Raw genomic sequence first — 14,727 nt, 5'->3', positions numbered from 1 at the left:
GTTTGTTCACAGGAAAATAGCAGCAACATTGAACCACTTGTTTTATTAACATTTTAGTTATAAGAGTGGGAAGTGTAAGTGAAACAAACATAAATAAAGCCTAAGTTATTCTTCAAGTGCTCCAGACTGAACTGCATCCTCATAGCACCCTCCTCTCTCTTCTTTAGTTTCAGGGTGCAGTTTAATAAGATCATCAATTCGAAGAATAGTAATTGCAGCTTCTGTTGCAAACTTGAGGCTCTTAGTTTTGACCATGGTTGGTTCAAAGACACCGGCTTGCTTGTTATCACGAGGTTTTCCATTGACCAAGTCAAGACCAATCCTGCAAAGGAGGAATGCTGTCAGATGGAGAGGCAGAAACAGTAGAAATACACCTGGGAGTATGCTGTGTAGCTACTACAGCAATACATACACACCACTGAAGCACAGGGGCAGAGGAGTTCACTGATAACATACATTTTTTTTTTTACTATGCAAATCACAGTTCAGTAAACTGGGAGAACCATTTCCCCTCTAGGTCACCAACCCACGTCACTTTTACTAGCCCTCTAACAGACAGATACTTGCCATTTCAGATTTTTGCGATCTGGGTTGACTTGAGCCTCATTGTGGAATGCTCTCAACTTTGCAACGAGATCTGTGGCATCCTGAGCGGCATTTACTGCCAAAGTATTTGGAATTACTAAGAGAGATCTTGCAAATTCTGCTATTGCAAGTTGTTCACGTGATCCCTAGAAAGAGGAAAAAAAAGGTTTCAAACCAGTAACTACAACAAGAGGAAACAACACAGCCACAATCAAGAACAGCACCAATAGGTAGGGGTTTTCACGTGTAAAACTGGTGTTTGGGTCAAAGAACCATGCAGTCTAATTATCAGAGAAAGAGGTAACTTATATCCTTCATTTTCAAGAACTGTCTTAGATTATGTAAGATGATTAGGTTTTCATGAACCACAGAAATTGCTTCTAGTAGATGAAAATAAATGGTTGGAGATTCATTGTTCAAGTCTAACACATACACACCACTGCTTCGTTGTGCAAGACTTACCATGCTGGTTGCATAATTTTCAAGATATATTGAAAGTGCTGCCTCTACAGCACCACCACCTGGGACAACAGACTTGGATTCCAAAACCCTTTTGACAACACAGAGGGCATCATGTATAGATCGTTCCATCTCATCACACATGAAGTCATTGGCTCCTCGTAAGATAATTGATGCTGAAGTACGAGCCTTTGTACTAAGAAAAAAAGGAATCAGAAGTCAGCTGTGTTGTATGGAATCTATATTACAATTCTTGGTTAATTTTTTCTTCTAAAGCTGAGTTCAGTTGAGCCTCATTATGTCCCCTTGCAGGCTACATACATTGTAACTTAGTCACCATTTTAATTTTCAACATGCAAGCAACTAGTTTGAATTTTAGTCCTTTAAAGAAAGCTACCTGCTGAAGTGTGATGACAAGATGTTTTCCCATCAAAGAGGGGAAAGTGTACTTAGTAAGGAAGACCCCTTCTGCACAGCCCTCAAGTGAGCTAATGACTGCCAGTGTTCTAGAAAAGGCTGTCACTGTGTAGCTGACACACAAGTGCCATGGGCAGAGCATTTCATTCACAAATGACACCTCAGGAACATGAACACCCAGAAGGGATACTGAAGCAGTAAGAAGTTATTTTCCAAAATATGTTCTCGTTAAATGAATTGATATTTCAGTCTTCAGGTACCAGACAGCAGTGACAGCAGCACCAATGAACGCTGTCTTTCACTACAAATGGAAAGATTTAGCTCATACCACTTTCAGATGAAATTACTCAGATGGTACCTACTTCCCCTACCATAGCTAAAGGGAAGCCATTTTAGAAACATTTGCTTATAAACAAAAATTTAAGTAAAAACTGTCTAGCAATCTGATTGTCTCATATACTGCAGTTCACAAAATGTATCCAGCTCCAGCCAAGGAGATTAAATACTGATACTTTCACCTCTAATTTGCACTGGATTAGTGTATAACTTCTTTCCCATGTGTACAACTATTCCAACCACTAAGACAGCATGAAGTAAGTAAACGGAATTTTAGTTCAAACTTAGTAGAGAATACAAACAAAACTGGGTATATTTTTAAAAGGATCCTTACTTCTTGATTAAAATCAGCTCATCGTCACAGATTCTCTCTTGAATCACCTCTTCTGCCTGTCCCAACATTAATGCCTCAAAACTCTCCTCACCTTCAAGATTTGCAAGGGTTGAACATATGGTTGCTTTAAAAAAAAAAAAAACAAACGTGAAGTTAACATTCAATTCCTGCACATCATCCTTTGCCCACTTCCTAGAACAGGTGTACAGAAAGAAAAACAGAAATAAAAGCTGTGTTAAATAGATTTTTCTCAAACAACACTTCTAGCTCTCAGGCAGCAATTCAGTATTTCAGCACTTACAACTGAAAAACTGACTGCTCCTTTTGCTCAACTTTTACAGCACTTCGTTTTTCAGTACTTGTACAGCCAGTACAAATTCCCAAGCTATACCACAAAGAAATTTTTTTCTTCCAAATTTAAGAACAGACAGATAAAAGTACATAGGGACCAGATTTTTTTTGAAGTATGTATTTAGTGATTTAGGAGTTCTTTATTCATCTTGAACTATCTAAACAATGTACTTAACTATCTAAACAGAGGCTTATGAATGCATGCATAATAAAGACTTCTAAATAAACACAGATTATGGCTCGTATTTCTACAAGAGGCCAATCTTCACAGTGCTAGGCAGCTTTTTCTCCTCCCACTGTAAATCTTCAACAATCCAGTCTTACAATACTACTTTGATGAAGGTCACTTAAAAGCAACATTCAAGCTAAAAAGAAGTGGCTCAGCTTAACTCATCCTGACCTTGAATGTCAAGAAGCTGTATTTTAAAAATCACTTAACAAATACCCTAACAACAGCTTCTACTCTGAAGAACAAATTTATAAACCAGTTATTCTGATACAGACATACCTCCTGATGCCTTAGCAATCCGCTTAAGGTCCTTTTTTACAACTCTTCGTACTGCCATAGCTCCAGCATCAACGAAGTATTTCAGACACATATCATCAATACCTCCAGTGGTGAGAATAACATTGGCACCCGTGGCCAGGATCTTCTGAATTCTTTCTTTGGTAATATCTGACTCTCTGCGAAGATGAATGTCAAAGTTATAAAAAGATTTTAAAACCTTTTTAATATCATCACATCCTGTCCACCAAGTTCCCGAAATCTTTATGCAGAGCTCTGCAAGAATAGACCACTGCACAAACACACTTGCATTTCTTGAAAACTGACTTAATACTAGTTCTGCCTCCAGAAGTGAAGGCTTCCTCCATTACTATTTGGTATTGTTGGGAAATGTTAATATTCAAAACATTTTTTACCTCCTGCACTCAGCTAAAATTACACTGAGCCACCTCAACTGAAAAGACCAAATCAAGCCTGTGAAACCCCCCTGCCTCAGTTATTCAAGCTTCCACACACCTCTGCCTTATCTGGTCCAGCTTCTCAGGGTCTGAGATAACAACCTGAACACCAAGCTTCATTTTTGCTTTCTGCAGGCTGAAGTCAAGGCATGCAATCTTTGCATTAACTATTCTCTTGGTCATACCTGATGAGGAAAAATAAACAAGAAGGATTTTGTCAAATTGATTTAACAGAACATCAAGTCAACATTAGAGATTAAAATTAGCGTTTCTTTCACATTTCAGATTTCTACTGTTTGCTTCTGCACCTCCAGTTCTGCCCTAGGGCAGAAAAACACCAATCAAGACTTTCCTGTGTTTACCTTTTTACATACCCTGTCCCCAAAATGTGAATGACATCACACACAGACACAATCTGACCTGTAGTCTCACATCCTCTAAGTCACCCAAATCACAGCACAGCTCTGCTAAATCGAACAGTTCCCCACGATCCTGGCACTGGCTCCCAACAAGGGAAGCGTTTAAGTTCCACCAGACCATAATGCTACCTTGCTGACACCGAGCTAGGGAAACCAGAGCAACTCACCAACACTTTGTGGATCACTGCTAGCTGGCAGACTCTAGTCTAACAAACACTGGTGAAGTGCAGTATTTTGTGTTCTTGTTCAATTGTGCTGGAACTGAAAACCCACATGATTTGCAACGAACGCAGCCAGTAAGAAGAGCAGTGCAGGAAGAGGAAGAGCACTGAGCTGACACAGAAGGTTTCAGAAACACGGCCTGTTCTTACCCTGTGAGCCCACCACGCAGTTGAGAGCGTAACCGTTCACAAGAATGCTCTCCTTCTGGCTGCGGCCGTGGGCCTTCAGAACATTAACCGAGTTGATGGGGTACCGAGCCTGACCCTTCTGGTCTGTGTATTTAACTGCCAGTGCAGCATCCACCACCATGTTAGCAAAGAAATCACCATCACTGAAAGGCTGTTAAGGTTAAAACTGAAGAAGGAAACTAGTGTTATGCTTAAGGAAAAAAAAACAACAAAATACAAAAAACAAAACAAAAAACAAAACAAAACAACAACAAAAAAAAAAAAAAAAAAAAACAAAAAAAAAAAAAAAAAAACAAAACAAAAAAAAAACAAACAAAAAAAAAACACCAAAAAAACACCCCACCAAAACAAACCATGAACACAAATAACTGACAGTGCCCAAACTAAGTTTCCAAAAAAGAGCTTCAGAAAGGCACAGAAGTGCTAGCTCTCCTTACATTATCTTAAAGGAACAAGTCATTCTAAAAGCTGAAACACTGGTAAGAAAATTATGACAGACTAGTATGAAACCTGCATTTTATGTACCTTTTGTTGCTGAAGAAAAATATATATCCTATGTTCAGTCTGCACAAAAGTAAAAATGCAGGTTTCTGTGCCCATGCAGTATCTTTCCTCTAGATTCACTCCCCAGGTACTTCTGTAGCACATTCTTCCATTCACACAACTCTTTGTCTAGTCTCCCTAACAAGCAAAGCAATTCTTAGGAAACAATACCCTTTAAAAGCTATCATGATGTGCCAACCCAGATTTAAATAAATTGGGAAGAATTTGAACATGCTTTCCCATGCCAGGTCACAATATCTGAAAAATGCCTGTTATAAACACAACAGCTTCAATACTGCATCGTGTTCATAAAACTTGCTGCCAAGGATACTCCAGCCTAGCTACTGAAGCTCTCTAATCAACCACTCTCACTTCACTCAATTGATCAAGTTAAAGGATACACTCCTATAATTTTGGAGGACATCGATGTTTTAGCAGCATTAATTAGGCACTCCCTGCCCAACTCATCTGTGTTAATAACAAGATTTTCATTGATGTAGCGAACAGCTTCCCTGGAAAATAAAGACAAATACACTGGTAAAGAACCATCTCCACAAAAAGACGAAAACTTACATGGTTTCAGCTCTTCTAAATGTTAACTCGAGGAACAAAGGGATAAAATCAATTGCTCTCCAAGGATAGTAAGATGACTGTCATTCCATTATGTGATTACAGAAATACAATTAGGAAAAAACAAGAAAATCCACAAGAAAACCCAACCCAAATCAACAAAACCACCCCTGCAACAAACCACCATGTTCCACTGGGGGCCAAAAAGTCTGTATTAATGCAGTCACAAAATGCAGAAATTCAACTGTATCAGCTTCTTACTTGCAGGCAAGTCTGTATCCACCAATAATGGAGGTAGGGTGAATTTTCTGTTTCACCAGCTCATCTGCATTTTTGAGAAGTTCTGCAGCAATAATTACCTGTTTGAAATACAAACACCAAATACATGCATTCCACATAAGCAAAATAACTACCTTGTGCAACACAGAACTAAAACAAGTTTCTGATGTGAGCTGAGAGCTACCTAGTTCCAACCCCCACCAAGGTATCTAAAGTCTCAGGGAAGTGTTCAGCACTCAGTATCCTCGTTGGTACTTCACTTCTTGCAGTCATTAAAAATTAAAAGCCTCAATTCAGCCTCTATCACCAACCTTCAAGACAGGAAAAAATCAAGAATGAAACAGAAGTAAACAAATTCCCTTCTGGAGCACCACTTTGCATAGGGAAACTAGCATCTATGGAAAATACCAAATCTAAACACTGACTTTTGATATATCTGCCTGTAAAACCTGCTACATACCACTGAGGTGGTCCCATCACCAACTTCTTTGTCTTGCAGGTCTGCCAGCTCACAAAGGACTTTTGCAGCAGGATGTTCCACCTCCAGCAGTTTCAGAATGGTCGCACCATCGTTAGTAATGGTCACATCCTAATTTTCAGAAATCAAATGTGCATATGAGGTACATTACACTTTCACTGTTGCATTTCATAACATTCATCCAAAAATAAATTATTCTTTGCAATTGTTCATAAATTACTTTTTATACCAAAAAGAAATCCCATTCTAATAACAGAAATGTTACCAGTGCAGAATCTGAACTTTCTTTTGCTTAGAAAAGCCTTTATGTTATGGAAACTCATCAAGTATTTTGCAAATACTTGATAAGTAGTTATACAGTGATATTCCTTCAACATAGTTATGTATTATATCAGCCTAGAAAATGACAATCTTTCTTCAATTGCTTGGAATATTTTAAAATAGAAAACATTGCTTAAAATTTTGTTATGAAGCACTTATGTTTTTTGTTATTTCTCCTAATGTGGAGGCCAGGATATACAAATCAGCACCCATGAAACCTGATTTCCATGGTGAAACTCACTTCTTGCAATCTGACCCGTGTTTTAAGTGGTTACAAAAACGTACCTACAGAAATAACTGTATCACATAAATCACTACCACAATAGATGAAACTAAAACAATGTAACACACATTACACAATACTCAATTTTACCACAGTTCTTCTACCTCTCTCAGAACCACTGCAAAAGCAGGCACGTGCACATTAGGCCTATGAATTACACTAAGGGGAAGCACTTTTACACAGCAATACAAATCCTCCTGACACTTCTTAATGTAACATTACTTACCCCAATATCATCCACCAACATCTTATCCAGACCAACTGGCCCAAGAGAACTCTTCACAATATTGGCAATAGCAGATGCAGCAGTAACTGAATAAATGAAAGAAGTAAGAAAAAAAATTTCATTTATTATCTTCCCAGCTTTAGGATGATTCTCAGGTTTGTAAGAAACAGTGCCAAGAATCAGCAAATCAGGAACTTGACAACAAGTGATCTAATCTAGTATTACATTTCAGCCCAACCTGAAGCTTTACCTTACTTTGCTAGGCTTGCTGCTACTAAAAGAACACAATCTGCACCAAACCCCACTCTTCCCTCCAGGCTGGTTTAGTTAGCTAACCTGGCAAAACTGCCTGAACAGAAAAAGAATGCTTTCTGTGCTGTCTGGGTAAGATGAAGGACAGGACTGAGGTCAGAGGAGCAGTGGTGCTAGATTAGGAAGGGCTGGAAGCACTGCTGCTTTGGACTGCAGCAAGCCATGCCACGAGACTTCACTCTCAGGTACTCCTCAGTTCCGAGCAGACAGAGAACAATGGTATCACCATACACCAATTAGTAAAACACCTTTCGGTCCACATCAGGCCTGTTACTGAAACAAAACATTTACTTCTGCAACTAAGTCACCGAAAAATGACCTTTGAGTCAGTACGAAAACAAGACAAAGCCTCTAAGACGTTGGCTCATTTAAAGGTTGTTCTGCCATTTTCATATAGGAAAAAGATACAATCAACCTTTTCCTTCAGACCATGGCAAGCTTTTCTCTATCCCACAAGCATAGCCACTTAATCTAGACATTGAAAAAGTGGTAGTTAAATGGGAATAGTTATAATTCAGAGACTTTCCAACAACACAACAATTTCCTTTGCTTAGGAGGATTAATGGCAGTTTTCTGGAAGAAATACCAAAGATGCCATTACCACGTGAAATCTCGCTCGTGAATTAAGGCAAGGCTCGTAAATTTTAAGTGATTTGCCTAAAGTATCACCAAAGCTACAGGAACGAATCTCAGTTTGATCAGGAAGCAAGTCTTTGGCTTCTGTCTACTCAGAATTTGAGCTCGGTCTCGGAATTTGCAGCCTTGCCCCAGGGCTTGTGGTACAATCCTGAGCAATGGGTAACGTGTTTGTGAACCACAGTCACAGACACGCATCTCGAGGGCAGTCCCCACTTTCCGAAGCAGGTTATTCCCTGTGCTGGGCAGCGGGGACCTTCCCCAGCTGCCCCTTTCCCTGCAGAATCCCCCGCAGGCCCTTCAGGCGCAGGCCCCACGCGGTCGAGGCGGGCAGAGCCAGCTCCGTGCCGCAGCAGCCGCCCTGGCCCGGGGTTCGCCGCCACCAAGGGAAGGAGGGCGGGGGACGCGGGATCGCGCCGCCACTCGAGACTCCTGGAAGCGGCGCGGGATGGCGTGTGCTCCTCGTCCGCCTGCTTCCCTCCCTTCATCCTTCCTTTATTTCCTCCCTGCAGGCAGCAGCGGCCCAGGACGGAAGGAATCTGTCGAGTAGAGCGGCAGTTCCCGGGCAGACCGGGGCGGGTGAGCACATGGCAGGGGTGACCATGGCCGCGCCATGTTCGCTCCTTCCAGCCCCTCCCTTCCCCCTCCGCTCCCCCGGCTCTGGCCGGGGCGCGCCGCCGTTACCGTTTTGTGTGCGGACCGTGTCACCGCTGGTCCGCTCGCCGAATACGGCCAGGGGCCCCTCCATCGCCGACATCTTCCCGCCCGGGCGCGGCGCCACACGCACAGGGAAGGGTCGGGAGGGCGCGGAGCGGCGGGATGGCCGGGGCGGCGCGAGGCACGCTGGGAAGGCGGCCCCTGCGCGAGGGGGCGTGGGACGGGGCGCGCCCCGCGGGGGGCGGGGCCGCCTGCCGAGCCTGCCCAATCCCGGGGCGCGGCGCCGCCCGGCCTCGGGCCGCGATTGGCGGGCGCGGCTGAACAAAGCGGACGCGCGGAGGGGCGGGGCCGGCGGCGCTTCCACGAGCTTCTAGAAGGTGTCCCGGGCCTGGGCGCGCAGGCGCGTGCGCCTCCGCCGGTGGCGGGGTAGGGAATGGGCGCGGGAATGGCGCCCGCGGCCCAGCACTGGGATAAACCTGCTTGCCAAAGTGGGGACTTCGGCGTGCGTGGCTGTAACTGTGCTTCTCAAACACGTTAGTCATTGCCTAGGATTCTACCCCGAGTCCTGGGGGAGGGCTGCGAATTCCGAGACCGATCTCAGGTTCTGAGATGGTGAAAGATGCAGGAACTGAAGACCTGCTTCCTGGAGAAACTGAGATTCAGGCTGATACTTTAGGCAAAACACTTATTAATGACAATTACCTTAAGTCGTGACTGCGATTGTGTGCACTTGATAATGGCACCATTGTATTGTTTGAAGGTCTCTGAGCTGTAACTGTTCCCATTATCCTACTACTTTCCAATGGCTAGGTTAAGTGGCCGTGCTTGTAGGATAGGGAAAAACTTGCTACAATCTGAGGGGAGAGTCTCGGGGAGTGGTGGGGAGATGGAGAACCTGCAAGGCTCAGTATGGGCATGTAATGATTGGTAGGTGTGAAAAACGTGAGATGATTAATTCATGTTCTTATGGTAAATTGGAAAATTATAAAGCTGTATAAATTTATATCAGGTAAAAGGTTTTAGGAGGTTTCTCCATTCAGAAGGGAACAAAAGACTTTGCAGCTTTCTCAAGTATTGGGAGGGGACCTGTTGAGATGAGCCGGTATCAGCAACTCACACCTCGGGAGCCACTTTCACAGACCATCAAGCAATATCACCCATATCTCGAACATTCATCAACTATAAGGATCCATAGAAACTGAACATTAACACATAGACTTGGGAGGGGAGCTCTTTTCAATCCTACCGGAGATGGATTTGGGTTTGAATAGCTAACCAAGAAACAAAGGGAAATATGGGGAAATATTGCCAGAGGCAGAATAAAGAGTATAAAAACCAAGCCTCGAACATGGCTAATTCGTGTACCCAGCTAGAGACACAGACGGCCAGGGTCTATGTCTATGGGTCACCCTTGGCTCTCTTTTTCCCGGGAGAAACTCTGTCAAGTAAGTGTCGCTGTTTGTGGGGGGGTTTATTGCTTAAAATTCTGTAATTTGATTCCAAATTTTGTGATTTGAATTTTTAATAAACCAAATTATTGAATTTGGTAATAAATTGTCCTGGCATTTATAACAGTAGGGCATGGTGTGAACAGGCTTGTGTTTTAACAAGCAGGTACTTTGTGGGGCCAGGAGTGCTCTCCACAGCCAGAGTTGCATCTGGCGCCTGCGGCAGCGTCCAGAATTCATCTGCCATCTGGTGCCAGGGTCTCACCAGGCCTTCAGACTTCTTTCAACACAATTTGCTCTTAGATGGCTCATCAAATACATTTTCAGGACTACAGCAGTTAAATCTGGCCCCAAAGTAGGGTTCCTGCGTGGTCATGCTTGCAGGAGGATGCTTTGAGAAGGCAAACAAGCTCTGCTGTGCCTGTATGCCGCAAGAGCGCTTGGAAAAAAGCCTAAAGCAGGATGATGGTAGCTCCCGAAACCCCTATTGCTGCTCTCACCCACTCCCCTTTCCGCGCCTTGGTCCCCCTTCCTTACACCCGTTCCAGGAAAAGCCGACCCAATCTCTGGAGGCCGGCATTTCCTAAAGCCTCTTTTCCACGGGGAAAAGTTAAAAGATGACCCCCCCCGAGTCGGGGCGGTGTTTTTTGCGCTGTTTTGTGAGACGCGAGTTTCTCACCGGCGCCGGGGCGGCTCCGTGCTCGGCGCTTCCGCCTGACCCCGCCGGCCGAGCGGAATTCCCGCGGCCGCTTCCGCGGGAAGCGCCGCCCCTGGCGCATGGCGGCGCTTCGGTGTCCCTGAGCGGAGGGAGGGCAGCGGCGGCCGCCCGGGGCTGTGGCGGGCTCGGCTCCCCATGGCGCTGAGCAGCCGCCTGCTGCTGGCGGCCGGCGGGCTCCGTGCAGCGGGTAAGGCCAGGGCTCGTCGTGCCGGTCTTTTCCGGCACGGCTCCGCGGCCCCCGAACTCCCGGGGCCATCCGGCGGCCGGGTGTCTTGACAGTGCTGCTGTGCCAAAGATGAAGGGTTTATGCCTTGTTATTTCGTATCTCTCTCTCTGGTTCCTTTTGTACTTGGCTTTCAGCGTTTTGTAAAGCTTTGGTCCTAGGGATCTAGGACCAAACGCGTGAGTTTATATTTTATATACGAGTTTAGAAACGGCATTAGTATACTTGCAGTTCACCTCATAAATCGGGGAAACAGATTGAGGTCTTGTCATTCATCTGCTGAATGCATAAAAAATAAAGGCAAGATGATTCTGCCCTGCAGACTTTTGTAAGCTGTGTCATTCTGTACTGTAGCCATTCTACTGCCTGCATGAAGTGTTTTTTTAATCTTTGGTGGCTTTTTATCTGCTCCCCCCAGGTCTTCGTTTAGCATCAACTACAGCCAGACTCAAAACTGAGACTGAAGTGGACACAAGTGAAAATGAAGTTGTTGCCCCAAACTTCACGAACAGAAATCCTCGGAACTTGGAGCAGATGGCCCTGGCTAGGAAGGAGCGTGGCTGGAAGACAACATGGCCAAAGCGTGAGTTCTGGCACAGGTGAGTCAGGAACTTACTGCCAGAAATGAAGACTCCAAAAGAAAAAAATAAAAACAAGAAAACAAACCCCATAAACCCACATAGAAAATGTATATTTTGGGTTGCTGAATCAGTTATCACGTTAGTGTTTCTTAATCAGCCAGCATCTGTGTTCAGAGAACAGTGGACTAGTCGCATGTGGAAGCATATGTGGTCAAGATTTTTCTATCTATTGTTAAGGCAACAGTAATGTTGCTTAAGCAATAGCTTTTTAACTTGGGATTTTCTCACTCCTGTGCTTACCATGCTTCATGGTTATATTTCAGGCACCATAATAGTCTGTTAGGGGTTGTTTTATGTTTGTGGATTTTGTTTTTTTCATTTACTTGTTCTCTGGAAAATAAGTTTATTTTAAGATGGCATTTCAAAATCTTTATTTTGTTCTTGTGAGAAGAACCCCATCCAGTTTGTTCTTACCAGGAAAGCCGATACTGTCTCAGTGCAATAAGAAATAGTTGCTTCTAATAAATATTCCAATGTTTTGTGGAGGCTTATGAGGTACTTTCTGACCACTTGCAGATCTTAACAAGTTGTTACCTGCTGTGTCAGCACAAGCCTTTAAGGGACTGCATAGCAAACCCAAAGTTTCATTTCTGTTGGAGCAGTTCCCCTCATATATATCCGTTCCACACTGTGCAGGTGTACAGTGCATGGTTTGGAGGGGTGCTGGCCCTGAGTAACTGATGAGAAGTTGCTCTTGGAATTTCATTTTTCTGAGCTAGTAATAGGAGTTGTGTGAGTTGACACAAGCAGGCAGCTGGAACAACCACAAAGTGACGGCTGAAATGCAAAGAGTACATTTGCTTCATTACAACTGGAGGATTCAAAGCAATACCCAGGCAGAGATGCACAGGCCTCGTCTGTGCAGGTGGTGAGCCTGCTGTTGGCACCCATTTATGAAGGGCATTAAGGTTTACCATCGTGCTGTGGTCTCCCCTGTGCTTTTTATGATCCCTGAGCTTTGATCTTCTGTCTGTCAAAACAGGGAGCTCAAGCACCTCAAGCCCAAGAGCCTTCAAGGCTCTTCAAACACCTATGTTATCTCTACACAGAGATTCTACTTCTCAAAACAGACAGGATAAACAGCACTAGGCATAATACATGGGGTTTCCCAGAATGTTATTCTCTAGGCCTTGGCTTTCCCAGCTGCACGGTCACTTGAGCAAATCCTCCTCACAATTCTTCCGCTTTTAACCCTTTCCTCAACATGAGTCATGTTTTGTGCCTTAATAAGCAAAACATAATACAATACAATATAATGTTCAACTTTATTTCATAAAGGGAATAATTTACGCATTTGACTGTGTTCTCTGGAAAAGACATTATAATCCCCTGTTATTTTACTCGTGCACTCAGATTACGGCTTGAGCGGACACAGCATTACGTAGAAGCCTTTGTCGAGCGCTCCAACGGGGATGTTGTGGTATCTGCCTCTACCCGAGAGTGGGCCATAAAGAGACACTTGTACAGTCCCAAGGGAGTAGCCGCATGCAAAAACCTTGGCCGCGTCATGGCGCAGCGCTGTTTGGAAGCAGGAATCAACTTTGTGAACTTCAAAGCCATTATCCCCTGGGAACGCCATTGTGACTCGGCAAGTACCCATCTCCTTATTCATTTGGCCCTTTTCTCCTTTTTAGGCATTAATATCTTTTCACCATTAATTTTCTTATGTGGCTTGACAATCTCTCCTTGCAACACTCAGAAGGGCAGCTTTGACAAGCTGCAGTTCCTGGTATTATGCGTCTGTGAGGCTGTTAACCTCTGCCCCTCCATATAACATGTCCCCACTGATATTTAAGTGCTGCTAGCGTGGTTTTTTTGGGGGGTTTTTTTTTGTTTGTTTGTGGGGGGTTTTTTGGTGGTTTTTTTGGGTTTTTTGTTTTCTTTTTTTTTTTTTTTTTTTGATGTGGGTTTTTTTTTGGTATTTATTTGTGTCTATCTTTTAAACAAGATTCAGGAATTTGAGAAAGCTGTGGAGGAGGGTGGTGTCGTTCTGCGTGAGCCACGAAGAATCTACCGGTAAAATGGAGACCATTGGGAAGACTTTCCAAGGAAGATCCTTCCAAGGAAGGATCACTTCTTTAGGTTTTTGTACTGGCAGAGTGAAGGTCCAGAGCTGGAAAAAGTTGGAAGGTGTCATCTTATAATAAAATATTTCCAAATGGATAGAAGTGTGTCGTATTCTTTATTTTAAAATGATCAACACGTTTAAGGCTAGAATAAACTTACCATAGTTCAGCTTGACAGAATTTATTAATAATTCAACGTTTTAAAAGTCTATTTTATTTTTAATATTTGATTTTGTTTGTTCCAGCCTGAACTCTGGAAATGCTTTGATATTTGATTCCTGTACACTGCCAGTCTAACCTAGCAAAGTGTAGTCATTGCATGAATGTTTAGAACTGTGATAATGTGCAAATCTTGGTGAAACGTTTAAATTCCCCCAACTCATCTTTGCACCTTTCTTGCAATCCTGAGATGCTAACTGCTTAACCACGTGGATAGCTCTCGGAGGGAAGCTGCACAAATGCAGCTGTAGGGTATAAGAAGCTCCATTCTCCCCTTGTGTGTCTGCCTGCTGCTTGGCACGGCCTGGTGCTGTCAGTCTCTGCCTGATGGCTCGGCAGAGCTCCGAGTACGGCCAGGCTGTGACATCCCCACAGTGTGCTGCAGCCCCTCTGACAGGCAGGTTCAGGGAGGCCAGCCTGGCCAGTGAACTCCCGTACCTGTGTCCTGGTGCTGTATCTGCTGCCTCGTGTTTGCGGGCTCTGGGGCAGGAGATGGGAACGCCAAGGGTGTGTGCTGGGCTTCGGCAGCGTGCGGGGTGAGCTCAGCCTGGTTCTGGCATCTCTAGTAAATCCTCAGTGTTCAGCTGACATAATGAAAAAAACCCACTTGTTTTACTGGATTTGTACTTAGTTGTTGGTTCATAATAATAACGACTCTCAGCTAGTGATGGCCCCTCTGCGATCTGTATTTGCGGCAGACGCGCAGCAGGAGCTGCCCCTGCGCTCCCCGTGAGCGCGGGCTGGGCCGGGCGGCTTCGCAGCCTCTCCAGTTTCCAGCGCAAACCTCGCTGTCCCTCGTCACGCTCGAAGCTCCCGTGCGCTGCCTTTCCCAT

At 44.2% G+C, this 14,727-nt stretch overlaps 2 protein-coding genes and 1 non-coding gene across 3 annotated transcripts; 1 reads left to right on the top strand and 2 right to left on the bottom strand.

The window, feature by feature from the left end:
• Nucleotides 1-24: 24 nt before the first annotated feature.
• TCP1 (t-complex 1) lies at nucleotides 25-8,781 on the bottom strand. Its single transcript, XM_063390078.1, has 12 exons — nucleotides 8,607-8,781; nucleotides 6,975-7,060; nucleotides 6,127-6,255; nucleotides 5,649-5,746; nucleotides 5,219-5,329; nucleotides 4,236-4,417; nucleotides 3,504-3,630; nucleotides 2,991-3,166; nucleotides 2,132-2,255; nucleotides 1,048-1,240; nucleotides 568-731; nucleotides 25-322 (listed from the first exon to the last, which is right to left on the bottom strand). Exons 1-12 carry the CDS (start codon nucleotides 8,677-8,679, stop codon nucleotides 106-108), a joined length of 1,680 nt encoding a protein of 559 aa, XP_063246148.1. The 5' UTR covers nucleotides 8,680-8,781; the 3' UTR covers nucleotides 25-105.
• On the bottom strand, nucleotides 7,656-7,791 carry LOC134547844 (small nucleolar RNA SNORA29). The gene has a single exon (XR_010079633.1). It is a non-coding gene; the product is annotated as a small nucleolar RNA SNORA29 (small nucleolar RNA).
• A 1,991-nt stretch (nucleotides 8,782-10,772) lies between the features above and the next one.
• Nucleotides 10,773-13,777, top strand: MRPL18 (mitochondrial ribosomal protein L18). Its single transcript, XM_063390080.1, has 4 exons — nucleotides 10,773-10,932; nucleotides 11,387-11,567; nucleotides 12,963-13,197; nucleotides 13,558-13,777. The coding sequence occupies exons 1-4, from the start codon at nucleotides 10,881-10,883 to the stop codon at nucleotides 13,627-13,629; spliced, it is 540 nt and encodes a 179-aa protein (XP_063246150.1). The 5' UTR covers nucleotides 10,773-10,880; the 3' UTR covers nucleotides 13,630-13,777.
• The last annotated feature ends 950 nt before the right edge of the window (nucleotides 13,778-14,727 follow it).

The sequence above is a fragment of the Prinia subflava genome, chromosome 2 (assembly GCF_021018805.1).
Source record: "Prinia subflava isolate CZ2003 ecotype Zambia chromosome 2, Cam_Psub_1.2, whole genome shotgun sequence".
NCBI lineage: Eukaryota > Metazoa > Chordata > Aves > Passeriformes > Cisticolidae > Prinia > Prinia subflava.
This window is presented reverse-complemented; position numbering and strand designations above follow the sequence as displayed.

Excerpts from the sequence above, each read along its gene's own strand:
- TCP1 (XM_063390078.1), bottom strand. The coding sequence starts at position 8,679 with ATGTCGGCGATGGAGGGGCCCCTGGCCGTATTCGGCGAGCGGACCAGC. Across the intron at positions 7,061-8,606 it reads CACGGTCCGCACACAAAACG|TTACTGCTGCATCTGCTATT; the intron begins GTAACGGCGGCG and ends TCATTTATTCAG. Across the intron at positions 1,241-2,131 it reads GAGCTGATTTTAATCAAGAA|TACAAAGGCTCGTACTTCAG; the intron begins GTAAGGATCCTT and ends TTTTTTTCTTAG.
- MRPL18 (XM_063390080.1), top strand. The coding sequence starts at position 10,881 with ATGGCGCTGAGCAGCCGCCTGCTGCTGGCGGCCGGCGGGCTCCGTGCA. Across the intron at positions 11,568-12,962 it reads AAGCGTGAGTTCTGGCACAG|ATTACGGCTTGAGCGGACAC; the intron begins GTGAGTCAGGAA and ends TCGTGCACTCAG. Across the intron at positions 13,198-13,557 it reads GGGAACGCCATTGTGACTCG|ATTCAGGAATTTGAGAAAGC; the intron begins GCAAGTACCCAT and ends CTTTTAAACAAG.